At 47.7% G+C, this 25,188-nt stretch overlaps 11 protein-coding genes across 11 annotated transcripts; 8 read left to right on the top strand and 3 right to left on the bottom strand.

The window, feature by feature from the left end:
• Nucleotides 1-411: 411 nt before the first annotated feature.
• Nucleotides 412-1,644, top strand: P175DRAFT_0495258 (tRNA wybutosine-synthesizing 3 family protein; the record flags this gene model as incomplete). Its single annotated transcript, XM_040896063.1, has 2 exons — nucleotides 412-885; nucleotides 1,105-1,644. The coding sequence occupies 2 exons, from the start codon at nucleotides 412-414 to the stop codon at nucleotides 1,642-1,644; spliced, it is 1,014 nt and encodes a 337-aa protein (XP_040750307.1).
• A 48-nt stretch (nucleotides 1,645-1,692) lies between these two features.
• Nucleotides 1,693-3,720, bottom strand: P175DRAFT_0464077 (uncharacterized protein). Its single transcript, XM_040894837.1, has 5 exons — nucleotides 3,616-3,720; nucleotides 3,153-3,569; nucleotides 3,032-3,094; nucleotides 2,640-2,952; nucleotides 1,693-2,532 (listed from the first exon to the last, which is right to left on the bottom strand). Exons 1-5 carry the CDS (start codon nucleotides 3,679-3,681, stop codon nucleotides 2,000-2,002), a joined length of 1,392 nt encoding a protein of 463 aa, XP_040750306.1. The 5' UTR covers nucleotides 3,682-3,720; the 3' UTR covers nucleotides 1,693-1,999.
• A 982-nt stretch (nucleotides 3,721-4,702) lies between these two features.
• P175DRAFT_0464074 (actin-related protein 2/3 complex subunit 4 family protein) lies at nucleotides 4,703-6,024 on the bottom strand. Its single transcript, XM_040894836.1, has 6 exons — nucleotides 5,941-6,024; nucleotides 5,823-5,877; nucleotides 5,445-5,771; nucleotides 5,266-5,391; nucleotides 5,162-5,206; nucleotides 4,703-5,110 (listed from the first exon to the last, which is right to left on the bottom strand). The coding sequence occupies exons 2-6, from the start codon at nucleotides 5,823-5,825 to the stop codon at nucleotides 5,102-5,104; spliced, it is 510 nt and encodes a 169-aa protein (XP_040750305.1). The 5' UTR covers nucleotides 5,826-5,877; nucleotides 5,941-6,024; the 3' UTR covers nucleotides 4,703-5,101.
• A 130-nt stretch (nucleotides 6,025-6,154) lies between these two features.
• P175DRAFT_0464071 (ubiquitin-specific protease UBP6) lies at nucleotides 6,155-8,381 on the top strand. The gene is made up of 3 exons (XM_040894835.1): nucleotides 6,155-6,227; nucleotides 6,296-7,939; nucleotides 8,041-8,381. The coding sequence occupies exons 1-3, from the start codon at nucleotides 6,212-6,214 to the stop codon at nucleotides 8,100-8,102; spliced, it is 1,722 nt and encodes a 573-aa protein (XP_040750304.1). The 5' UTR covers nucleotides 6,155-6,211; the 3' UTR covers nucleotides 8,103-8,381.
• A 134-nt stretch (nucleotides 8,382-8,515) lies between these two features.
• P175DRAFT_0442156 (PaaI family thioesterase) lies at nucleotides 8,516-9,565 on the top strand (the record flags this gene model as incomplete). The annotated part of the gene is made up of 2 exons (XM_040894109.1): nucleotides 8,516-8,953; nucleotides 9,188-9,565. The coding sequence occupies 2 exons, from the start codon at nucleotides 8,516-8,518 to the stop codon at nucleotides 9,563-9,565; spliced, it is 816 nt and encodes a 271-aa protein (XP_040750303.1).
• Nucleotides 9,566-10,577: 1,012 nt separating this feature from the next.
• On the top strand, nucleotides 10,578-12,914 carry P175DRAFT_0484584 (putative MFS drug efflux pump). The gene is made up of 7 exons (XM_040895576.1): nucleotides 10,578-10,753; nucleotides 10,830-10,967; nucleotides 11,036-11,192; nucleotides 11,249-11,628; nucleotides 11,707-12,079; nucleotides 12,163-12,293; nucleotides 12,388-12,914. The coding sequence occupies exons 1-7, from the start codon at nucleotides 10,622-10,624 to the stop codon at nucleotides 12,799-12,801; spliced, it is 1,725 nt and encodes a 574-aa protein (XP_040750302.1). The 5' UTR covers nucleotides 10,578-10,621; the 3' UTR covers nucleotides 12,802-12,914.
• Nucleotides 12,915-13,355: 441 nt separating this feature from the next.
• On the bottom strand, nucleotides 13,356-18,159 carry P175DRAFT_0484583 (Mtc5p). Its single transcript, XM_040895575.1, has one exon. It carries the CDS (start codon nucleotides 17,739-17,741, stop codon nucleotides 13,368-13,370), a length of 4,374 nt encoding a protein of 1,457 aa, XP_040750301.1. The 5' UTR covers nucleotides 17,742-18,159; the 3' UTR covers nucleotides 13,356-13,367.
• A 297-nt stretch (nucleotides 18,160-18,456) lies between these two features.
• On the top strand, nucleotides 18,457-19,584 carry P175DRAFT_0503726 (E2 ubiquitin-conjugating protein UBC13; the record flags this gene model as incomplete). Its single annotated transcript, XM_040897698.1, has 3 exons — nucleotides 18,457-18,748; nucleotides 18,803-18,934; nucleotides 18,999-19,584. Coding segments are annotated over exons 1-3 (418 nt in total), but the record flags the coding sequence as incomplete, so codon positions are not given.
• A 521-nt stretch (nucleotides 19,585-20,105) lies between these two features.
• Nucleotides 20,106-20,984, top strand: P175DRAFT_0495250 (uncharacterized protein; the record flags this gene model as incomplete). The annotated part of the gene is made up of 3 exons (XM_040896062.1): nucleotides 20,106-20,155; nucleotides 20,250-20,686; nucleotides 20,767-20,984. The coding sequence occupies 3 exons, from the start codon at nucleotides 20,106-20,108 to the stop codon at nucleotides 20,982-20,984; spliced, it is 705 nt and encodes a 234-aa protein (XP_040750299.1).
• Nucleotides 20,985-22,029: 1,045 nt separating this feature from the next.
• P175DRAFT_0495249 (60S ribosomal protein eL24) lies at nucleotides 22,030-22,894 on the top strand (the record flags this gene model as incomplete). The annotated part of the gene is made up of 3 exons (XM_040896061.1): nucleotides 22,030-22,080; nucleotides 22,246-22,389; nucleotides 22,607-22,894. The coding sequence occupies 3 exons, from the start codon at nucleotides 22,030-22,032 to the stop codon at nucleotides 22,892-22,894; spliced, it is 483 nt and encodes a 160-aa protein (XP_040750298.1).
• Nucleotides 22,895-23,909: 1,015 nt separating this feature from the next.
• On the top strand, nucleotides 23,910-24,944 carry P175DRAFT_0503724 (40S ribosomal protein eS30). The gene is made up of 3 exons (XM_040897697.1): nucleotides 23,910-24,054; nucleotides 24,306-24,410; nucleotides 24,577-24,944. The coding sequence occupies exons 1-3, from the start codon at nucleotides 23,995-23,997 to the stop codon at nucleotides 24,598-24,600; spliced, it is 189 nt and encodes a 62-aa protein (XP_040750297.1). The 5' UTR covers nucleotides 23,910-23,994; the 3' UTR covers nucleotides 24,601-24,944.
• Nucleotides 24,945-25,188: the final 244 nt, after the last annotated feature.

Genomic DNA, 25,188 nt, shown 5'->3' with positions numbered 1-25,188 from the left:
CGCCAAACATGATTTTTCGTGAAGGATTTGCGAGTTGGCTACCTGGTAGAGACATTGTTAAGCAGAGAAATGCGCCAGGATTTTTGTCTTGAGAGCGTGAGGTTAGAGCGCTGTATCTCTTCTCACATTTTCCCGTTAATTTTCGCTCCCTGATTGGCTATTTGCCTAGACCTTCATCGATCGTTTCGATTTTTTTTTTTGTTCCGCCCGCCTCCTTTCGAACATCGACAAGGACCTGGAAGACGAGGAAGAGGTTTGGGCAGGCCTCGTATCTCTCTCTCAACTAATAATAGCTTATTCATTCGTCTTCTCAAAGGAACTCTTTATAAAGGTCGAACCGTTAGTGAAAGAAACAAAGAATAGAAAATAAGGAAAGGAAAAAGATACTCTTTGAACAAGACCCAGACAAAGATGATACCGCAAGTATTCGAATCTCGCAAGAGCAAGATTCTTGCAGAGCTCTCCATCCCAGATGAACAATATTCAGACCTTTCACCCAAAGGATCTGTTGACGAAGGGATCCGTGATCTTATTAGAGACATCAATGCTTTGCCTGGATTGGTGACGACCAGTAGCTGTGCTGGTCGAATCAGTGTGTTTTTGGAGGGAAGAAAGAAGCGACAAGAAACCCAGGACGACAATCAGAGACAGTTCGTACCATCTGGAGGTAAAGGAGCAGGAAAATGGCTGTATGTGTCTCATGAACCTTTGGAAATGAGCAGCCATAATGCAGAATCTGGGGGCAACGGCTCTGAAAACCAAGAGAATGAAAAGAGGAAGTCTTTGCATGAGATGTTTGGGATGGTTCCTGGTGACGGCAAGCCACCAGGCGTGAATAGACAAGGTCAAGCCCCACGTCTCGTACGCTTCCATTTTGAGCCTATGGTAAGTCTTTGGTCTTTTTCTATTCCTTCCCCAACATTTACAAACTGGCCTTGTCTTTGTTCTGAAGACATATGCTTCATTGCTCCCCACTCCTCGAGAATCACCTGCTACTCGTCCATGTCACTACCCTTGGTTAGCCTTTCATCTGTTCTCGAACCGCTGGAGCAGTATCTAGACAAACGACCGCAGTATTGACAATGCTAACAAGTCGCCTAATAGATCCTCCACATAATGACCGCAACTCTTCACCACGCCCAACCTGTTCTTTCTGCAGCATCTAGCTCTGGGTTCCGTGAAAGTGGATTACAGAGTCTCCGCTGCCTAGAAACTGACGAGGGCCCGAGTCCTATTATCGCCGTACGGTCTGCGGGATTGTCACTCGAGTCCGTAATTGGATATTGCGATGATAACGACGACAATGACAATGACGATGACGACGGATCCGGTACTGAGGAGGTCGTCATCCGCAGTTTGGTGACGGAAGAATACCTTCAGATGCTGGTTGCGATCTCAAATGAAAGATTCTCTATAAACATGGAGCGCAAGGAAAGATTTCGGACGGCTCTCCTCAGTTCATGTTTCCCACACTCTGCTAATACCGCCAAGGCGAAGGGGAAAACTAAGCCTCCTGGTTGGGAGGACCCCGAGAAACGCAGAGAGAGAATGAGGGCAGAAGGACTGATGAGGAAAAGGCTTCTTGAAAACCAGGCAAAACAGAATGACCATCATGAACTAGCCCAACACAATGAAGAATTCTAATTTTTGCAAGTAAGGGAAAGAGCCCAATAAATCGTGATTGGATTGAGTCCTAATTTACATTTCAGCTATTTGGAAAAAGGGATAATTGTCTCATAAAATGACTGGTTCACAATGTCAACATAAGGAAAGTGATTGACCAAGGTCCAAGCTAAGCATGCGTTCTTCATTCAACGCGAAATCATAACGATGATATCGAAGACCTGATCCTAAATTGCCGTCAACCACGAACAAGCTCAGTTCATCCTAAATCGTGATATCTTCATATGCATGTATCGGCGGTAGGAAGCCTGCATGAATAAACAAAAAACATGACCCCAGACTGAGCAGCAATACAGTCCCACGGACCCGCGGAGCGTTAGTTTTCTCTGGGCCAATTCTCGGTGGGGGACGGGAGACAATTTGGCGACGACTGAGTGATTCTGTGACCACGGAATCCAGGGTGGGGTCTGGTGGGAGGGTACAAAAGCAGCTTCTGGTTCCAAGGGTTCCCAGTATCTTCATTGCTTTCAAAGTTCAAGGAATTAAAGGTGGTACTCTCGCTTGCGCGTCGGGAGGTAGGTGCAAGGGCATCAGCATGAGGAGTAGACTCGGTGCGAGCGTGGAGCTTATCGGCTCTGGAAGACGAGGCGTGCATGTTGTATGAGGCAGCCCGGGGGATTGAGGAAGAGGAGTGTTCAGAAACTCTTCTGAGGCTCGTAATGTTGTTCATGCTATTTTTGTCATCATTAATCCAGCCACTGAGAACAAGGCTAGAGAGCAGAACCATTTCATGATGAACAGCGGTTCCCCAAGTAACATTATTTGTAACATCTAATGGCCATTCGAACCAAATCTCTCCATAGGGAGACTGAAGCCCAGGATTGGGCATTGAGAACATGTTAGGAAGGTCTGAGTTTCTGACATTGGGCACGGAGCCCTGTGAGATCAAGCTCACATAGTACTGGAAAAGAAAAACAAATTAAGTTATATCTACTTCTGATGGAAAACAAAAATACTTACCAAAAAGACGTCCTCCTTGAAGCCTGGCATTTTCACGAGTGTATCAAACGGGAACCATTTCCCAATTTCTGGGAATTTGAAAATCTCCGTTACATTCTCCGAGTGAATACAGAGGGTGTATTTTTGGCGCTCATTGAAAGCAGGGCATTTCAGGCCTGCCTGAAGGAGATCGTGAAGCAGTTTCTGGTCAAGTCCAACGGTATTGGTTCTTTTAACGCGAGAGACGAGAGAGATGATGTGACGATTGACCAATTCGAACAGCTGATTACGATCGTGAACCGTGTACAGCTCGGTGGCATACCAAGGGAACTGAGAGACGCAATACTCTTAACGTTTAAACAAAACCAAGCAAGGCAGAGGGTATGAATTGATCCAAGGGAACCTTTACCTTGTGTATCGTACTTATGGTTGACTCATAGGTGCGCTGAGGGCACTTGTCACAAAAAGGAGACTATAGAATGTTTGTCACTGTCGTCGTGGTCCAAGGGCTTCGGCGGGCTAGTACTTACGCGATGAGGCATCTCGGCATGGCGAATTGCACCAATAATCTCCTCAGTGGTGAAGAAACCGGTAAAGCCAGTGGAGTAAGGATCAGTGTTAGGCATGACATAAGGCATACCATCTCTCCAGACCACGCACTTCGCGCGTGGAAACAAGTCTTTTAGAAGGGCATCCTGGTTGCTCAATTCAAGGTCAACATGACGATTACCAAGGCGAGGAGCACGACCAGTCTCATAAATCCGATTAATGCGAACCACGGTTTCTCTCGCTTCCGACGGAGTTTCGAATTCTGCATAGCATTCCATAGTTTTTGCAGTAGATCTTTCCATTATGATATGAACAGGACATCCTCTATCAGGAGTGATGAGACGTGCCGGACGACCGAGGAACTGAAAGATCTCCTGCTTCGTAATGGAATAAGGAATCTTACTTAAATTAGCCAAGCTCTTGCAGATAACCAAGGGTTCTTACATTTGAGATCTTTATAACACCCAACTTAGGTGGCTCCATGAGATGTACGAGGCTACCAATTGGCATTTTGCTAGGGTCAGTAACTTTGTCAACATTTTCCGTACACATAAAGTTCTGAGATGATTCTGGGATATCCTGAATATCGAGTTTATTTAGATCCTGCAGCAGAGAGCACGCAGTACGTTGTGAAATGGGTGAGACGATCTCCACCTGACGATGCCTGTGCTGGGACTGAGCCATCGAGGAAGGGTAAGGGGCAATTCGCGTTCCTGCACTGGGGTTATGAATGATTGAATTTTGAGGATTCATGACCCACAAAGGAAGCGAATGAGGAGGAATGGGGGTAGTGTTGTTGGATGAAGAATCCCTTTTGTTAGTGTTCTCCTCAGTAACACACTGACCTTTCGGGGGAGGGAAGCCAGGAACGAAGACGGGGGAGAAAGGATTCATCCTGAGTCCAGAAAAAAGTTGATCGTTGGGAGCTTAGTCCCATGGATCCTCCACGAGAAAAAGAAGGTAGAGGGTATTTGATAGTTGGGAAGAAAACAAGTAGGGTGAAAGCAAAATGAAGGTTAGCTAAAAGTTGGGAGATATTGTTTCCAAGACTCATGAGAGAAAACGCTCTATGTAACACATAAACAGTGAATTTTCAAGCAGTAAACACAGAAAGGGTTCAAGGCATGAGATGCAGTAGCAAAGGATGTTTTTCATGCTTATACGAACACAGCGGTAACTACCACCAATAGATGCAAGATAGGACTGATACTCTACAGAGTGAACACAATGAGGTCTATCTATGCCAGACTTTGATCTATGGATAAGAGCCTAATTAGGCAATATCAATTCTTCTCCAGTTTGCTTGGGTCAAATCTGGGAACCTTCAGAATAATGTTAGAGTCGTACTAGAATATGTTCTCTGAAGTATATCAGGGGCATAGCGAAGGCCGTTGATGGTAGGATATTCATTCCCCTGCGCAGGGGGTATGATTATCCACGACAATGAATACTTGTAAATGGAGGGTATGGCGTCAGGTTCGAATTTAAACATTCAGATGAATACTGAATAGAATTATAGGCGCGGTGACCAGTGTAGTTAAAGTAAGTTAGATTTTAGGGCACTAGAGATTATAATTCATTATCCAAGTGCGAACATTCTCTTAAGGCTAGACAGGTAACAAAGTAAGAATTTGCTGCATAAGGACGAATAGGCTACAATTAAGTCGCGATTCGGGCGATTCGATATACTTGGTGTGATTGTCATCATGAAACAAAGATATAGAGGAAATAATCAATATTGCTAGGGAAATTTATGTTCGAGGTAACCCCGAGCCTGAGGATCTAAGAAAGGGAACAATACTTTGTAGAAAGGAAGATTCCCATACCAGCCCAGATCGTCTGTACAGAAACTTATGAAGGCGGAAATCAAGAGGAGGTGGATTGAACTTTTCGATCATTTACGGATCAAAGTTCATGAGTTCGGCATAATTTAGTCAAACTAGAACATTTCAATTAGAAGATGTCTTTAAAGGAATCGAAGGGGGCTTACGGGAGTCAGGAAGGATTCAGCAACAAATCGAGCACGAGCATTAAGCTGTAGATAGTTAGGCTTGATCCACGCAGCGCATTGAGGAATTAATTGGTATAACGTACGAAAAGCTTCATTTCGGAAATTTCCTTGTCTACCTCCTCCATGAATTGGATGATAAAGTCGACCAGCTTGTGCTTCAACATAGCTTCTGTGTGGAAGTTTGTGATTAAGAATGAAATATCGTATCCCTATTTGTTTGTAAGCCTGTGGAAGAGGAGGAATCCGGTAAGCACATCCGTACCTTGACCGGCTTTCTTCGTAGAATAAAGAAGGACTCTGCGCGCTGCGTCAAGAATCGGGTGAACTTATGGACCAAGATGTGCTCGATTTCGTCTGCTTGCTTTATCCGGATGCTGACTCGGACACTGTTCACACTAGGCTCAATTAAAACCTTTTCGTTCTCGTTCCTAGAGACCGTAAGGGGGTTGAGGAGAAGCTCAGGAGAGCTCTGGGCCTCGATCTCAGGTACATTATGTCTCTCGGAGGTCTGGGAGGCGAAGTTGGAGACGGCGAGCGCAGCAGTAAGCGAGGACCGAACACATTGAAGATATGGGCGCAAGGATTGAGACTACGACTGTTAGTATCACTCTTCATATCGTTTGGTGTTCTGGATTCTTACCATGTTGGTGAGTGACGTAGAATGCGACTATCCGGGGGCTGGCTGGGGGGTTATTCTGGTGGCAAGCCCGTTAACGCCAACCTAGCAAGCCTGGGGATATATAAAGACGGGAACTTACGAATCGAGCCTCCGGCGCATTAATAGCTTAGGATCAAGAGCTGGTTAGAAGGTGTAGCTTGGGGAATCGAAAGGTGTTGTTGAGTGGTCGACACCTGGAATCGGCAACGTCCCGCAGTGTCGCCTGGAGATGTTTGTTTTGTTTGCAGTGTGAGCCCCACGCCCTCCAAAGGCGCTGACGGAAGCTGGAGCTGTTTATACACCACAATATACCACACCAAGCTGAAGAGAAGCTCCCATTTACGCCCAATAGATACGTTTGAGACGGAAAGATGGCTTCTACACCAGGCATGGCTTTTCAATGACAATTTCAGTCGCTTAAATTTGGCGAATACCTGACTAACCTGATACCCCAGTTGTTGTGAAGCACCAGGGAAAGCGTTACGACATCGACCTCGACCCTACATCCAATGGCGAAACATTCAAGTATCAGCTATACTCACTCACCGGTGTTGAACCCGAGAGACAGAAAATTTTGGTGAAGGGCGGCCAACTTAAAGATGATACCTTGTTATCCTCTCTCAACGCCAAACCTGGCCAGACGTTCATGATGATGGGTACCCCATCCGGGGGCCAGACTGCTGGAGACCTGGGACGTCCAAAGGAAGCAGTGAAGTTTCTTGAGGATATGAGCGAGGCGGAAGCCGCGAAAGCTGAGGGAGCAACACCGGCTGGACTGCAAAACCTGGGGAATACGTGTTATCTGAATTCAACGCTGCAAACGCTAAGAAGTGTTCCAGAGTTGCAGCAAGAGCTTCAGAAATACCGACCTTCTGCCAGTGGTGGCTCGAGCCTTTCAAATCTCAGCAGTTTAGGCCTTGGTGGCCTTTCTATGGACCTTACTGCCTCCCTGAGGGACCTGTTTAAGCAAATGTCCGAAACGCAGGAAGGGTTCCCTCCAATGATGTTCCTCAACTCTTTGAGAAACGCTTTCCCTCAATTTGCCCAGAAGGATCGAAATGGTCATGGTTATGCTCAACAAGATGCGGAGGAGGCCTGGTCTCAGATTGTGTCGCAACTACGAAACAAGCTCATGATAAAGGAGGGCGAAGGAGAGTCCGCTACTGAAGTGTCATTTGTAGACAAGTATCTTGGAGGAAGGTTCGAGTCAATTACCGAGTGCGATGAACCAGCTGCAAAGGAGGCTGGCGAAGAAGCGACCCGTAGCTCCGATGTGTTCTACAAGCTCGATTGCCACATCGGCAAAGAAACGAATCATTTACACGATGGTATAATGGCGGGCCTCGAAGAGAAAATTGAGAAGCATTCTTCTACATTGGATCGGGATGCTGTATACACAAAGCGTTCTCGCATCGCCCGCCTACCCAAGTATTTAACTGTTCACTTTGTTCGTTTCTTCTGGAAACGCGAGACCCAGAAAAAGGCCAAGATTATGCGCAAAGTCACTTTCCCTGCTGAGCTTGACGTGGTGGACTTTTGTACTGATGAACTTAAGAAGCAACTTGTCCCCATTAGGGACAAAGTACGGGATATTCGAAAGGACGAGGTCGATGTTGAGCGTGCCCGGAAACGCCAGAAGCTTGCTCATCAAAGAGAAGAGCGGAATGCACTGGCAGGAGTCGAGCCTGAGCCCAGTATGGAACCAATGCAGAAAAAGAAAGCTGTGGAGGAGCGTAAGGAGGAATCCAAAAGCTCTGGCAAGGACGAGGATGCTGCGATGACTGATGTGTTCAAAACTGATGCCGAATACGAGGCTGAAAGGAACGCGTCTATTCTCGCAGCTAAGAAAGAGTTGGCCGAACTCCTCAATCCTGAGCTGTCCACAGACGCGGGCACCAACAAGTCCGGACTGTATGATCTCAGAGGTGTGATTACGCATCAAGGTGCTAGTGCCGATAGTGGGCATTATACATGTTATGTCAAGAAACAGGATACTTCCAGCGGTAACCAGGACGAGAGTGAAAGCAAGTGGTGGTGGTTCAACGACGATAAGGTGACTGAGGTGGATGGCTCGAAGATCGAGACTCTGGCTGGTGGTGGTAAGCTTCCCTTTTTCCCTATTCATACCTCGCTTCTACCCCTGGGCCACCCCTCAAGATTAAGATGGGGGGAGTTCTGACGCTGATTTGGCTTGTGCTAGGTGAATCCCACTCCGCCCTTATTCTCCTCTATCGTGCAGTCGATTTGCCCACCGCAGAATAGAGTCATGGTGCTCCCTATTGAATGAATGATGCTCCACACGGATTATGGATATATTACCGTAGAATCGGTATCTGGGGGAATCTTGGTGCTGGATTTCGAGCATGACATGACATACATTGCCTTCCCCCGTTTCATTATTGCGATTATTGAGAGTTATGTGGCCATCAACCTGAAAATAGACTTGGATGAAGAATAAAAAACCCAATGTCTGCAATGCCTATTTGCCTGTCGACTTGAACCATCCCTAAGTAGGAAATGAACTCTATATTATGTAAAGATGGCAGCAATCGACAAAGGTAACTCCTACGGGAACATCATATTTCCGACGTGCGGCTTCGGTATACACATCTCTCTTACTTAACAGTACCTCCCTCTACATAACAATCACGCCTCAAAACTGCAATGTAAGAATCATGTTCGGGCCTCGTCAAATTTTACAATCCCGACTACGCTATGCCGCGACCAAATGTCAACTGATATCCCGGCCAATCGTTCGCGGTTCGAGACATGCCAGTACCAACACCAATCCCACCACCCACGGGGTCACTCCCGAACCGTCGCGATGGCCACGACGGCTTATCTATGCAGGGATTTTCGGTGGCCTAGGTCTCGCTGCTGGCAAGTGGATGGATAACAAGCTTGCCGTGCCACCATTCCCGGGAACGGGGGAGGATGAGCGTAAGATGGAGGAAATCCGTCGCACATTCGAGCACGGTCTGCCTATTGTGAAGCAATTGCGGGAGGATCCGGACTACAGGGAGGCGGATGTTTATGGGAACTATCTGGAGGAAGAACTGAGGCAAAGAATTACATCCGGCCCATTGCGTGGAAGCCGAGGACTGGCAATGCAGGTGTGTAGTTTTTCCTTTTTGTCTCATCTTGATCCTCTCAACTCTATCCACCGGCGCTCCCAATGAAGATCGAAAGTCATCGAAGGGGGTACCAAAGATTCTTGGCAAATCATAATAAGGCCAGAGTTTGGAGTACACGAAAGTGGGCTAAATGCCGAGTCGACCATGTGCCGGAGGTTGAAAGTGCTTCAGCCTAGGCCGATTATTTCTTCCCAGCTAACTGATTGGCCACAGAAAGTCTTTTGGAACGATAAGGAGAAAAAAGCTGTCAATGTGGTGTTTCTAGGGTCGGGCACTGAGGGATGGCCAACCATTGTTCATGGCGGTCTCCTGGGCACCATCCTCGACGAGCATCTGGCCCGAGTCGCAATCCAAAACTTGCCCGAACGCACGGGGGTCACTGCGAACCTTGATATCAATTATCGGGGCCTGGTTTACTCGGGCAACTTTTACACAATCTACGCGACCCTAGATCAAGAACGAAGCACCGATCGCAAAGCCTACGTCACAGGGGAGATACGCGACCCCCTCGGGAAATTGTGTGTCCAAGCCTCTGGACTCTTTGTGGTGCCTCGAGGGTATAAATTGCGCAAGATTGGAGACACTTACTGAGCCACTCGGTAAAAACAAAAACAAAAAAGGTGCTGAGCTCCGACCCTGACATTCATGCTGATCGTGGCTCATGCAAGAATAACCCCCGTCAGCCAATTGTCTGGACAGTAAATTTACACCTGCGATTCTCGCATCAAAACGAGATAGATCACCGCGCTGTTGGGACAGGTTCCGGGGCATTTTCTTTGGATCGGCATGGCGTGCGTTTTTTATTTGTGACGGCTTCGTGTTTGGATTTTGGAATAAGCTGTCTATAGTACCTACATACCCCCTAACAATTTAATAAATCTAAGTAGTAAAAAAAGGCACAAATCAGAGGGCTGGGGGAGTCATACAAGATTGCCCATTGGGGTCTAGAGCCCCCTTGGAAGAAGTTGTACTCCCACTGGACTCTGTGGTTATCTTTTAAATATGATTCCCACGAGAATTCCACCATGAAGAGAGTGACACAGAGAGAGAAGAGAGTAATTTGTCCCCCTTCCCCCCCCCCTTTTTTTTTGACTCCCAGCTAACGAACTAACTCCGAATCATGCAGTTAAACCGGTGGTCGTCGTTAAAGAATCGCCTGGATCCAATCCACCCCCGGACTTTCCATCTCCACATTACTCTCTATCTCAACCCCCGCCTTTCAACCCGTCGTGGATGTTCACTGCCACCATCCAACTAGGTACAGTCGGTGTGAAACTTGCCTCGGGCATGTCTTAGAAAGGGATGAAAGCCGACCGGCATTTTTATATTTCCCTCATAAACCCTTTGTATGCCTGTCAGATCATGTCCATGGTTCGTTGTCTTCGTCTCCGCACTTTTGCGTCCAGAATACATACATCAAACCCGCAAGCACCAATGACCTACCGCAAGAGAGGGGTTTTCTTCTCCCATGTATAATGATAATACTCCCAGGCTTAGTCGAAGCTTGAATTATTCTCTTGTCTTCTTCTTTTCTTTTTAATGCTGAGCCCATGCGCGACATATCGCCCGTCCCCTTGGCTTTTCTTGTTTCTTTTTGCCCGCCCTTTTGTCGTCTAATACTACTGGTTTGAATTGACATTCTCCACGATGGCTTCAAATTCTACGGACTCTGGGGACTCCCGGGTTGATGAGAAGACTGCGGGCCAGTCGGCTATGGTCCCTCGCGAGGTTTTTGGGCCGCATGCAGACGAGACTGGACAGAATGAAGATGTCAATAAGGTACAAAACTAGGACACGAAGGATAGAGAGAGATGGGTGATATCGATTCAAAACGGTATTGATTAGGTATTGATAGATGACCTTCGGCCGTTTCATGGGCTTCACTGCCATGGCTTTCCTGTGGACTGGGAGTCAGATTCCTGTTTATTTCTTCGGAGGCATCCCTCCCATCATCTACGCCTCTATTGGGGGGGCAGACAGATGGGTTTGGTTTGTACGTTTCAAGAACATCCTCCAGTATGGGGTCTAAGAAGATTAACTCACGGTACTCAACCCTAACAGGTTTTGGCAAACCTGCTTGCTCTTGCTGGTGTCTGTCCGTTCGTTGGGTCCCTCTCCGATCTCATCGGACGTCGTTATGTTGCCTTGATCGGTGCTACTCTGGTCACCGTTGGAATGATTATCTGCTCGACCGCACACACCATGAATACTTTCATCGGTTGGTTTTTCTTTCACTCGCCCTCTTCTAGCGTAACCACTAACCGCCACTTTTAGGGGGCATGGCAATTGCAGGCGCAGGCGCAGGCATTAACGAATTAACTGCGCTGGCGGCGACATCTGAAATGGCGCCCACCAGGAAGCGTGGCAAATACGTTGCAGTTTTGATCTTTACAATTGCGCCCTTCGCCCCCTCCGTGCTCTGGGCCCAACTCATTGCGGACACAGGCAGCTGGCGTTATGTTGGTGCGTTCTGCGGTGCATGGAGTGGTCTAGGTTTGCTCATCACGGCTCTTTTCTACTTCCCACCACCCCGTGTCAACTCTGAGGGTCTTAGCAAGTCTGAGATTATCAAGCGAATTGATTTCGTTGGCGGCTTTCTCAGCATATGCGGTCTGATCTTGTTTTTGGCTGGTATGCAATGGGGTGGATACCAGGTAAGCAGTGTCACTTCTACCTTTATCTGAATACTCGACAAGGTAGGGTTTAGACTAACGCGAATTTCCCTGAATTAGTACCCCTGGAAATCTGCTCACGTCCTAGTCCCCCTCATCCTGGGATTTATGATGCTGGTCGCCTTCGGTTTCTGGGAGATCTTCGGCGCAAAGTATCCCATTTTCCCCAGCCGTCTGAAGCAGGAGCCTCGCACTCTAGGTCTGACTCTTGTTATCACTTTCATCTCCGGCGCAAACTTTTTCTCCGTCATTATGTTTTGGCCTACCCAGTCGTTCAATGTCTACGGCCATGATCCGGTTGAAGTTGGAATTCGTAGCCTTCCCGTTGGTTTCGGTATTATGGGCGGTGCTTGTATCGTCCTGTGGTTGCTCAGCGTCCTGCGAGGCCACAACAAGGAACTTTTGATTATCAGCAGCGTTTTCATGACAGCAGGTTAGTCGAGAACCCCCCCCCCCCCCCTCCTTTTAACCCATTCTCAAAAACTTATATCCAGCGACTAATCTCTCCCATAACAGGATGCGGTGCGTTGGCCGTGGCAAACACTAACAACCTGCATCAACTCTGGGGCCTCCTCGTCATCGCCGGCCTGGGAATAGGAGGAATCGTCGTTCCTGCATCTATCATCACCACCATCATCTGTCCAGATGTATGCTCCCCTCCCCCCCCCCCCCCCCCAAAAAAAGACAAAAAAGACCCGTCCATCTGTAACAAAAGAAGAAAGATCTCTAACAAACTCACAGGACCTAATCGCCACCATCTCCGCCCTCACCCTCTCCATCCGCGTCGTCGGCGGCAGCATCGGATACACCATCTACTACAACATCTTCATTGAGAAATTCGTCCCCAACGCCAAGTCCTACATCGGGGGTGTCATGGCCACCCAGCTCAACATCACCAGCCCCGAACTAATTGGCGAGGCGATCGAACTCACCGGCGCTTCTCTTCTCCAGGGGCTGCACGAGATCCCTGGAATCGCTGGCAACGAGGCCGCGTATGACGCTGTCGTAAGGGCAGGCCAGATCGCCTTCGCGGAGAGCTACAAGTGGGTGTACTATGCGAGTATCGGGTTCGGGAGCGTGGCGATTATTGCTTCGTGCTTCCTTGGGAACATTGGCGATTACATGAATGACCATGTTGCTGTGGTGATTCACTAACATGTATAATTGTTTTCCCCCCCCCCTTCCTCTGTCCGGGTGTTCTTGGGTGAAGTGATGGGCGGATGGATGGGTGTGGGTGTGGGTGGGACATCCGAGGAACTATATTAATCCCCATGTTTATTTATATTTAATTTTTAAAAGTCCTAATGGCTATAATGAATGGGTTACGTTTGGTATATATGTATACAGTATGTACGTATAGTTATGTGTGTGTATGTATGTCAGCCCCATACCTACAGATGATTGCTTTTACACGGTGCAACCAAAGAGCCCTCTGAATGACGAGTAGTTGTTAAAGGTTCATTCATTCCGAGGCAAATTATATTAGATACTAGATTATTCTTCTCGAATCATTTGGGTATGTGTACACATTTAGGCAGCATCCTGTGAGTACTTCCGAGAGTGTGGATAATATATCCGAGAAATATATACATTTATAAAAGTATGATGTACTCCATGTGTCTTGAATTGGAATTTCATATCAACGCCAGTGGGTATATATATGCATATCTATATGGAAAAAAAAAAAAAAAAAAAGTCATTCGACACCCCCATCATCCCCATCAGCTCAGAACCTGATTCATAGAAGATCTCTTGGGAACAAACGTGGTGGCTGAGGACTTGGCTTTCCGCTTGTCTTCTTTCCCACGCAGCCCCTTACTAAGGCCGCCCCCTAAACCTCGTGCAAGCGATGCAAAAGGAGAAGTCTGCCAGTGCTCAAGCTCGTCTTCGGGATGGACAGAATTGGTCACTTGGTCAATGGATCGGGAGGGCCCTTCTGATCGCTTTCCCTGAGGTTTATGTGTAAAGCTTTCGCTTTCGGGAGCCGGAGAGGATGGGCTCCAGGGAGTCGGTAGCTCGCCCTCGCTGTGGTCTGAACATTTGCAACCACAACCGCTGGGACAGAATCCAAACTCGAGCTCTTCATCCGGATTGTGTTGTAGGGTATTTTCTTCGGCGCAAGTGTCCATCGAGGTGGTTGAGAACCAGCAACGGTAGCAATCAAAGCAGCAGACATGACCACAGCTGAGACAGGGTGTGAGCATCCCCTCCACCACTTCACCGCATAAAACACAGGGGATCTTCAAGGGCAAGGCTCGTTTTGGTTGACAATTTGGACAAATCATCGACGTAATATTATTGCCCTTGACATGATTCTTTGCTGCTGCCGCCGCTGCATCGGCTACACTTTGAATCGCAAAGACAGACAGCTGGAGAGCCTCCCCACATCCAATACAATGCCTTTGGATTTCTAGACCTTGGCTTTCCTTGCCAACAGCTATCCCTGCAGCAATAGAGGCCCGGCGGCCGCCAAGACTCGAGAGTGAAAACGAGTCTTCCGGGCCATTAGGATTCCAATGACTTACGTAAGTGTGATTTGGGTGAAATACAGCTCCACCAATCTTGAGCATTTCGCTGCGCTGCACCGGTAATCCCCAATTAGAGAGTAAACGAGCGTAGGAAATACGGTATGATCGGTAGAGCCAGTCGTTCTTCGGGTCAAGGAACGAATTTTGTGTCCTTGTCTCGTCATCAAAGGCGCCCTGATTCTTGAGAGTTGCCTGAACTTTCCCAGACCCTTTTGATATTCGGGGCCGTTCACTCTCTGTATCAGAGTGAGTCTGTGAAGTAAGAACAGTGGAGGTAGTCAGATAATCGGGGATTGCAGAAGCTGGTTTACCCGTAAAGGCAGTGGTAGTCCATATGCCAGGTCCTCCCGCTGTGTGAGGGCTATCGCCAGGGCTTTGTTTTTTCTTTGGCAACATACTCGCGGGAGGTGATGCTGAGGATGGGCCAAATGTAAAGGACCGAGAGAGAGAAGAGGCAAGAACAGAGCCAAATCCAGAGCCACTCCGCGGTTGTGACTGCAGGTCTGGAGAAGCAGCTAATGACGCATTTTGGGTACCTGCCTTTCTTTCTGCAGCCAACCCACTCGCACGTGAAAGGAAAGGAGGTGTGGTACCGGTGGAATAAGGTGGTGTCGTACCCGTACGCCACAGCTCAGAGGACGATTGTCCAGAGCTCTGTGTAGCAGGGGTTGCATGGCTGTCCTTTGGAGTAGAAGTGAGAGGCGTTGCAATTTGTGACTTACTCTGCCCTGGCGTGGGGGGGGTGGCGTAAAATTCCAACGAAAAAGACTGGCTGTCGCCTCCTTTAGAAACCGTTCTGCTGTGGTGAATATCCTTCTCCAGCGGGATGCGCTCGAGGTTCGGCTCATACAATACACATGAAAGCATTGCAACCATTTGGACGTCCCCAATCTGTTCGAAATGTTTGAAGAGAGCCGGAATGAGCCAATGACCACCGAAAGGATGATTGCCCCATTGGATAACCCCTCCTCCTGCTTCATCAGAGGATTGATCTTGGTTCAAGGCGTCATAGCTCAAATCCACAGCACTATCTTTTCTTTGGATGTGTGAAGCCTTATCCGCAATGCTCGAAATTGATGAGTGCGGTGGTTTATAATCGTGGAGAATAAGCTTGACAAGGCCCCAGATCCGAGCTAACTCATGATAGCCATGGTCGAGGGCGACTGCCGCATTGTGAGCACAGACATCAACAACTTTGCCGCAGATTCGATAACTACTGGCCAGTTCTCGCTTGGCTGGTAGTAGATCGGCGAAGTCATGTATCGAAATTATATTTGGTGGATTATCTGCCGATTTCGTGGTCATCCCCCCTACAGTCGATCTTTGTGAGTTATCGGTCGAACGAGGTCGATACATTCCAAGGCTACCAACACTCCGCCATGTTTGGGGTGTCGGGAAGCGATGCTGAAGTCCTGAGAGGATACCAGAAGACCCGGAGGAACTTGAAGTTTCGGCCTCGGAATCGTCAGAGTATTCAGAAGCACCATCGTCGGTGCTGGTGATCGTTCCGGTTATTCGCGGACCAGGCGAGCTCGTTTGCAAACGGCCAAAGCCCTCAAAGACTTTGTCAGATCTCGACAGTCTTGTCATCTCCTTCAACCCTAGATTTTCCAGAGAATATACCGACTTATCCTTCTTCGTAGGGAAAAAGCACACCAGGCGGCCATCCTTAGCCCAGACTGCACCGCATACCTTGGCCATCGGTACCATCACATTGGCATTGATCGGCCGAAGTAGTTCAGAACTCATTCCTAGCTCTTGACTTTGAGACATTCCGACTTCATCCTCGTCACTTGATTCTTCGTCCGCAACTTGGCCATTTGTCGGTGACTTAATAGTTTCTGCTGTTTCGCCCAGAATCCATGCGATGCTGTCTTCCAGACTGCTTTCGCCCAAAAGGTATCGTACAACTCCCTCAAGGCAGCCTCTCTTATGTGACAAATAAGTTTCAGAGATTGTCTGCAACTCTGCAATAATCTTATTTGAGAGTTGTTCGGTGACAGCTGACGTCTTTTGCACACTGAACGACGGGACTGAGTCTCGAGGATAATCCGGTGGAAATTTGATATCTACCCTCAAGAAGAGGGAGGCTCCGTCTACACCCCATGGGCCATGAAGAGAAATTGTTGTTTTTCGACGCCTGATATCAACTGATTCAAAGACGACCTTGGTGAATTTCTCGCCTACATGTGTGATTTCATCACCCAAGGTTTCAATATCCCATCCTGATATTTTTACCCCACGCATCCAGGAGATAGGATTGGTATCCGCTCGAATATTCGATCTGCCTTGCATTCCGACAGAGGCTCCTTGAACCCAGGCCCGTGGGTACGGGACTGAGATGGTGTTCATACCCATCTCTTGGGAAGGCGGAGGGACCGCAGGTTGAAAGGTCGGTGACAATGGGTCCGTGTCCGCATATTCCAGACCAACATTCTCGTCACGAAAGCTTTTGTAAATAGCCCCTTTCCGGGTGACATTCAGGTTAGATATATATGATTTTCCTTTTTCGTGACCGACCCTTCGAAGAACATCAGAGTCAACACGGTGTAGACGAAGCTCTTTATCGGTACCCCACGAGACGAGTTGAAACTCTCTGTGGTCGGTACCGTCGACAACACCACCGCGCGCCCTCCAGAGGAATTCTTTCACCTGGCCTTTGTGGCCAGGAAAGCTATGTACGGGGGGTTGATACCCATCAGGATCTTCACTATCACCAGCTCTGCGGCTGTAAAGATGGAGGTCGCTATTGCCTCTTTGGGGCATAGCTAGGATGCCCCAGCCAAATGGTGTATTTCGTGCCCTCCAAACAGGAAACGGCGTCTTGATTACTTTCTCTGGAACATCGTCCTCGACGGTATAATCCCAGAATTTAATTGTCTTATCCAAGGAACACGTCGCCAAGGCCCCGCGTCGAACCCTATTCCAATCCACTCCGTAGATTTTGGTATCATGAGCTTCAATCGATCTAATTGGGTAAGCACCCATCCGCTTGTCCCATATACGGAGGAATTTGTCATGAGAACTAGCGATGACATTTGGGTCTTGTCGACTCCATTTTACCTGCGTGGCTCCTGCAAACCAATCTGAAAACGAAAAGGCCGGTCGGGATGGAGTTCGAAGATCCCAACAGTGAACAAAGCTGTCGACAGCGCACGTTGCTAAGGTGTCCGGATGGTGTGCAGAGAAGTTGATATCAGTGATAGCGCGAGTATGACCGTGTAAAACATGCTCAATGGAATTCTGGCAAGTCTGCATCGCCAGGTTCCACACCAAGGCCTTCTGGTTGGACGTGCTGGCCACCCAGTAGTCCCGGGCAGCGAATGGAGACCACTGAACATCGGCAACCTCCCAGGGTGTATGGTGCGGAAGATACCGAGGTGGTGAATATGGGGAATCTAAATCAATAATGTGAAGACCCTCTTTCGAAGCCAGGACCACATCCCGTCCACATGGGGATATGGACATAGAGCCTACTGGCTGATCCACGTGGAATGAGCTATCCTCTCCAAAAGTTGGACTCTCGAAGGCCGAAGTCGGCGGCCGTGGTTCGTTTGAGTCGGACATTTTTTATTTTTATTTTATTTTTTGCGTTTTCGGGTGCCGGTCACCAAACGGCCGCGTCTGTGTTCTGCTACACCAGCGCAGTCTGGAGAGATATTGAGCCTCAAGACGCTAGACGGCACATTGACCGCAAATCCTGTGTAACACTATATTGCACATTCATCTCGATAAGGTGCATGAAAATATTTGTTGCTGAATATGCGATGGAGAAAGGCTCGAGGATTTACTCAGGCGTATAGTGCATTGCGCACAGATATCGATCAACCAACTCAGCTTTGAATCAAAGTAAAGCGTTCGCACGAGCTCCGTTCTAAAGACTCGGGGATTCACTGTCAGTGCACGTGGAGAAGGTCGACAGGATCAATTGAGCTACCTCAAGGATGCAGATTGAAGGTTGGAGTATAAAAATGCACCAGCGAGGTAAAGCAGGAGCAAAAGGATGGCCAGGAAGCTGCATCTGGGGTTGGTTCCACTGGCCGTATAGTGTACGGTGGGGGGGATGGACCCAAAGTGCAGAGCCCCTCCATTATTCACGATGTCGCTCTAATATCTCTCTGATATAGCGCTTCTCATACAAGGATCCTCCCGCCTAGATTATTTCTTGCCGATCTTGCCGTCCAGCTCACGTCACTTCCGTGTGACTAGAGTCTGCCTCACTTTGTGCCCCTGGGTGAGATATTCGACCCCCTCAGACTGCTAGAGGAACATCGCTAGAAGCGCAGAAGAGACTAAAGGATCTCCCCCCACCTGGGAAGCCCTCAAAAGACCGGAGGACCCAGTTTATAAACAAAAGAAAAGAAAAGATGGCCTTGCCAAAGAGAATTATCAAGGAAACAGAGCGCCTTTTGGCGGAGCCGTGAGTGGCTGAAATTCTCGAGGCGAGTATACTATATTAATGTACCTCTCTCTCTCTCTTTCCAGAGTCCCCGGCATTACGGCTGTTCCTCATGACGACAACCTCCGATATTTCGATGTTACCATCCACGGCCCAGCCCAATCCCCGTATGAAGGTAAAACTCCCCATAAATCCCAAAGTTTAAACAGGTTGTTAATGGTTAGAAAAGGTGGAATTTTCCGGCTTGAGCTGTTCCTGCCAGACGACTATCCCATGACTCCTCCGAAAATCCGATTTCTGACCAAGATTTACCACCCCAACATCGACCGCCTTGGGCGAATTTGCTTAGATGTTTTGAAGAGTATGTCCTACGGAAGGGGTATCTATCCTCCTAGTCAGTTGTCGGGTTATTAACACTTGGATAGGCAACTGGTCTCCGGCCCTTCAAATCCGTACAATCCTACTCTCGATCCAAATCTTGCTCGGTGCCCCAAATCCCGATGATCCCCTTGCAAACGATGTGGCTCAACGCTGGAAGGAGGATGAGGCCGCGGCAATTCAAACCGCTAGGGAATGGACTAGGACCCACGCAATGACTTAGATATTATGTGACAAAAGACCCTGATTCAATTACCATGGAAAATGGTAAGCGACGACATGATGAGACCATGAGGAAAATGCATACAACTTTTGGCCCTATCCGCATTGATCTTTTGATCAGCTTCATCTTTTTTAAAAATTCTCGCTCTTGATCCTTTTTGTCGAAGAGAACAGGTGCTTCATAACAGCCAATAAATCTGCACTTTCTGGGGTTGGTTCGTTTTACACTTATGTGCTGATTGACGGCAAAAGAGCAACGGCTCATTGCTCATATTCCAGGCATGCTCTAGGTTCAGCTCTTTGCGTTACTTGGAACCATGATTCAACTGCCGTTTAACTACCCGAGAACTTGCGATAGAATTCCATATTCAATAGAATTCCATATTCAATAGAACTTCGATCTCTGTATAACTTGCCATTTTTCAGACACAAGAAGATAGGCCCCGAGTCTCTAGTAATATCACTTCACCATTAGGACTCATTGTCTCTTCTTTATTAGAATTTTGTGACTTGAATATTAGGAGGTAGTTAGTTGGCTCACTCTAATTGTGGCCGTGAATACTTAAGATGGATTTGGTACATGAAAAGAGATAGTGGATTTCCTGTGCAAATGCCCAAGTGAATATAGAATTGTATTCTAAATGATTCATCATCAAGTACCTATTCTTCTATACCTGGGAGCCAAACTAGCATTCATCATCTTAAGTGACAATTCCAGCCTAGTAGTGAAGACGGCTACAAAATACACCAGGACAAGCAGTTTACAAAAATTGTATTAAATCACGCAGTAAAATGAAGGTCAGGCTTTTTTTTATTTATCTTCTTCTTCCTCTCCTAGGGATTGCTAGACTTATCTCCTTCCTTCTCTTCCAACACAACATAGCCGTCTAAGTGCCTTGAACCTGCACACTTACAGCCCACCCTCCAGCAACATGCCAAAGAAAGCCAAGAAGAAATCACGAAGTTCTAAAGTACACACAAGGTAAAAAGAGTCTCCTTTTAGTGCGAACGAAAGCATCTGGTCTAAGAGTGGTTAACATGCTCATGTCTGTTCTAACAATTGACAAACACTACAGGGACAATAAACCTCCCCGTGTTACTAACCTGGACAACTTCTCTGAGGATACCATAAAACAGCCTATACAGACAGCTTTCCACATCGAAGACAATAAGCAAACCAAGCATTCATTGTCACTAGAATGCAACAACAGTGTTCCTCTTCCCCCAGCCCCTGAGGAGGAAAATCCAAGTAATAATAGTTCATTGAAACGACCCCCCTTCCGCAAACAAACCCAAGCCTTAACAATAGGAGTGCCTTATTCAGTTCATTCCGATACAGACACAACTTTTAACACCAACTTGACAAGCTCCAGCCCTGTCACAGCGCTTGACAACAACGTCCCAAGTCCAATATACAAGGGAAAGGGAAAGCAAAACAAGGGTCCAAAACCAGCTCCTTTGGCCACGCATTCGACTCCTTTGCCTGTTCTGAAGTGTATGAGATCTCCAAGTGGTATGTTAATTCGTTGGTTTTACCTCCTCGTTGCTGCTCTCTGTCTTTGGGCTCAGGGCTGATGATCAAATTATATGTAGATTATATGTTTCTTGATCTAGGCGGTGCTGAAAACCAAAAGATGGATAAGGGTCTAAAGAGTGCTTCGGCCCCGGGCTCAAACGATGCGTCCAATGGAGATCACCCATCTCCTGAGCGTCAGCGAGAAGTGGCACATCTACCCAGCTCGGAGAAAGATTGTCCCCATATTGAAAGTTGCTCATTTGATGAATTGGTAACGAATAAATCTTACCCATGATCCCAAAGACAGAGTATTGACAATAGTGAAGATCGAATACGTCCGCCACATCACGGGCACGCTGAATGATGTGCGAGGATGGAATCATAAGAATCTCCAGTGCATTAATTGCCGTGGAACCTGCCCAATATGTGACTCTCCATGTTGTTTGCGCGAAGATGCTCGAAGAAAGGTGTCGAATGAGAATACAGATCCTCAAGATTTCCAGCAAGCAAAGAAAATCCTTAAGATTATCGACTTCTTAGGAGCCTACGCTAAGGAAGCTAGTACATTCTCTCTCTGTTCCCAGCCAGGAGGATGCGGACGACATGTCTGTCGAAGCTGCTGCGGTGTCTGTCCAAATGAGATCTGTCGAGACATTCAGTGCAAGGTAGGCGATTCAGAATTCTTTTCCTATTCGGTTCTCGAAATGAAGAGCGAGCGGTCTTGCTAACAATCATGATTACTGGGAATATAGGAGTGTAAACCTCTTGTCTGGGAGCCCTGCGATTGGCATGGGTGAAATCGCGATACACTGAGACTTTGCAAGAGGATTGTCGAATAAGGCGAGGGAATGGGAATGCATATGGAATGGTTCAAGATACGGCGTAAAACAAGCCCAAAGATGATATTTGGAATCGTCAAGTTGGGTCTACCGTACTTAATTTGATCGTACTCCGTACTAATGGGATATTTATGAACCACTTTTTCTGAAGGGCTTCCAAAAAAAAAAAAAAAAAAAGGGAAAATTAATTTAGAGAAAAATTAGGAAGAACCGCTACTTCATACAGAAACATCGTAAAGCACAAGCAAAGGTGATATAAATAAAAAGCCATGTATGTAATTCAAGGCCTATACCCATACTCGAGTAGTTGTTGTATGAAAGGTGGAGGCCGGCCAACCAGTCAAGGGCAGGCGCGATCACGTGAAGCACTTTAGCGAGGCTCCGCACCGCACCACCTCACAATTGTGTCAGTCTCGCGAACAGCACGCCGCCGAAGAGACCGAATCGACTCAACCACCCAACGCCTACCGACAACCCGGCTGCGCATCTCACACATTCAAGATGCGTACCTACGACGATTCTTTCAGCGGTCAGAAGATCTACCCTGGAAAGGTGCGTTTTGTCCCATCCGCCAGACACGATATTCGACAATTCAGCCACTCGCCGCGACCCGGTTAGCCCGAGATCAATGGAGAGGAGCATGAACATTGTCACCCAACATAATTTTGAGGATATAAGTTAACATACTGGTTTTTTTTTCTTTTTCGTGAACTATAGGGTAAGCTGTACGTCCGTGGCGACAGCAAGATCTTCCGCTTCCAAAATGGAAAGTCCGAGTCCCTCTTCCTCCAGCGCAAGAACCCTCGCCGTATCGCCTGGACTGTCCTCTACCGTCGCCAGCACAAGAAGGGTATCTCTGAAGTCAGTACCGCCCTTTTTTCTCCCCCTGGATTGAACTGCTCTTTTTTTTGTGTGTGTTGTGGGAACCGGGAAGGATTGTTTCGATAGCCAGAACGACATATCGGTCGGGAGAACCGGAAGGGACTATGGGGACAGCAAAACCTGAGGAAACTATTGGGGGAACATTTACTAAATTGGGAAACGAGAATGCTGACCGGGGGATTTTCACCGTGAACAGGAAGTTGCCAAGAAGCGCACTCGCCGTGTCGTCAAGCACCAGCGTGCTATCGTCGGTGCCTCCCTCGATGTGATCAAGGAGCGCCGTAGCATGCGCCCCGAGGCTCGTGCCGCTGCCCGTCAACAGGCTATCAAGGAGGCCAAGGAGAAGAAGGCCGCCACCGAGAGCCGCAAGAAGGCCGAGAAGGCTAAGAACGCCGCCGCTGCTGGCAAGGGTGCTGCTCAGCGCATCCAGAGCAAGCAGGGTGCTAAGGGCTCCGCCCCCAAGGTCGCTGCCAAGTCTCGTTAAATGGAATAAAAGACGGTCTGGCTTGGGCTTGGGAGGAGGAAGGCAAAATCTCATGGACGGAATTTGGGAGGTTTCTGGAGCTGGAATTTGTGTTTTACCTGTCACACAAAATAAACTGTTTACCAACATACCGGCGTACAAGCGAGATGGGGTTCTTGCGGATTTAGAAAGAAATCCCGTACAGCTCTCAGATAGGCTTTATCATTTACGCGCCATGGAATTTTACCAGGAAATGGGAAAAAGAAAAATGGATGTGATATGATATCCTGTTGTTTTTACGTCGTTCTCGACTCTCTCGACTTGCATAATTCGACATTTGAATGTAGCATCATATGCTGCTCATAATCTAGAGCAGCCCGAATACTTGTACCGGGCTCGATATGGATATAACTCCAGCGGGTTTACTTACACGTGCAGATGGTTATCTATCACCTTCCAATGTCCTAGAGAAGAGCCAGTAAAGCACATCTTTTAAAGAGCCCCCAGTTTAAGCCCACGCCAGGTCTCTACGTAAATCAGTCTTGATATTCAAAAATCCTAGGCCGATGCCATGCCATAGACAGTTACCCCAGAGATACAGTCAGCCACAGATGACGATATTACAGTACAATACAATACGGCCCTAAAAAAAAAAAAAAGGGCTATAGGGCTCAAACCTATTCTTACCGGATTAAGGCATCCGTATACATCATCAAGTAAATCCATCCATCAATCAGTCGTCCGGAGTCAACCAAGACGAAGAACAGTAAGTAACATATACACACCTCTTGCTTTACCGGCCTGCATCGACTAGACAAAAATAAAAGATGTAGTGAAGCAGCCTAGTTAAATCCCTAAGAAACCACAATAAAAAAAAAACAAAAAAAAACAAACAAGAGAACGATGATTGTGATGCCTCAGGCACCCATGTCAGGTGCGCAGCCGCAAAGCCCATCCTTAGTCATGGCCGGGGGGTTTTTTTTTTTTTTGCCATCTCGCTTACCGAGTACCGCTAGCGTGCTTTGCCCACAAGAAGTGTGACTGAATCCCCCTTCCCCTCAAGCCCGCGACTTCAGTCAACTCTCCATCTCGATCCGACAAGTTACACATCACCAGCAGCCATGGGTAAGGTTCACGGATCTCTCGCCCGTGCGGGTAAGGTTAAGTCTGCGACTCCTAAGGTGGGTGAAGCTCTTTTCTTTTTGTTCTGTTGATGGGGGGTTTGGGGGGTGATGGGGGAGTGGATGGATGGATGGATAGACGGGGGACTCGTCAGGGCGAAGAACGGTGCATGGAAAGTAGGAAGGGGAAAGAGGGGGAAAAGGGGGGAGGTTGTGGAATGAAGATGCGATGATGAATCTGTTTTTTTTTTTTGATGGAAATCATGCTTGAAAAGGATACCGCTGATGATTTCTTTGTTTCAACAATATAGGTCGAGCCCCAGGAGAAGAAGAAGCTCCCCAAGGGCCGTGCCATGAAGCGTCTCAAGTACACTCGTCGTTTCGTCAACGTTACCATGACCGGTGGCAAGCGAAAGGTACGTTCGGAATCCACATGAAGCGAAATAGCAGATGGGAGGATTCGCGGGGGGGGGGCCGCGTGATTACTACAGGGCTTCTCCTGGGCGGGAGTTGTCGTAGTAATCGTGTGGGCTGCAAAAGGTTTTCCGTGCACAGAACGCTGACTTGTTCAACTACCTACAGATGAACCCCAACCCTGGAAACTAAATGCCTAGCTTGGGGGGAAACTGGTAATCAGAAAGACGGCGGCGAAATTACGATGACGACCACGAAAGAAAAAGCAAAGGAAAAGCAAGGCCAGGGCGATCCAGATCACGGTCGCCCTCTCGCCAGCGAAAAGTGATCCAAAACCGACGTGGACGGCTTGAGATTCAACCCGAGAGGAGGAAACGATATCCCGGACTTGGCTTGGGTTGGACATGGGAACGGGGTGGTTTTACTTTTCATGGCTAGTTATTTGGGCTTGAGCACAATATCATCATCAAATGCGACCTCCTCCTTACTGGGAATTTCAAAAATATGTCTTTCTACTGTTGTTTCGAGCCTTGTTTGCCCCATCATCAAACGGAATGATGTTTGGCGTAACGGACTTTCTGGTACTCTGTCCTGAATTTGATAGCCATTTTCAGTCACTCTTCCTGTAATATTGTAGGGGGTGTAACACATTCTCTTGGGGATAATAGCGTAAATGGGGGTTAGTCCACTAACCAGGTATCTCCAAGTGATAGTTATACAACCAACCACTCGTTCATTATTTGATGCACCTCGGCCTACAAACGCTCATAACAATAACTC

The sequence above is a fragment of the Aspergillus ochraceoroseus genome, assembly GCF_002846915.1.
Source record: "Aspergillus ochraceoroseus IBT 24754 chromosome Unknown P175scaffold_7, whole genome shotgun sequence".
NCBI classification, from domain to species: domain Eukaryota; kingdom Fungi; phylum Ascomycota; class Eurotiomycetes; order Eurotiales; family Aspergillaceae; genus Aspergillus; species Aspergillus ochraceoroseus.
This window is presented reverse-complemented; position numbering and strand designations above follow the sequence as displayed.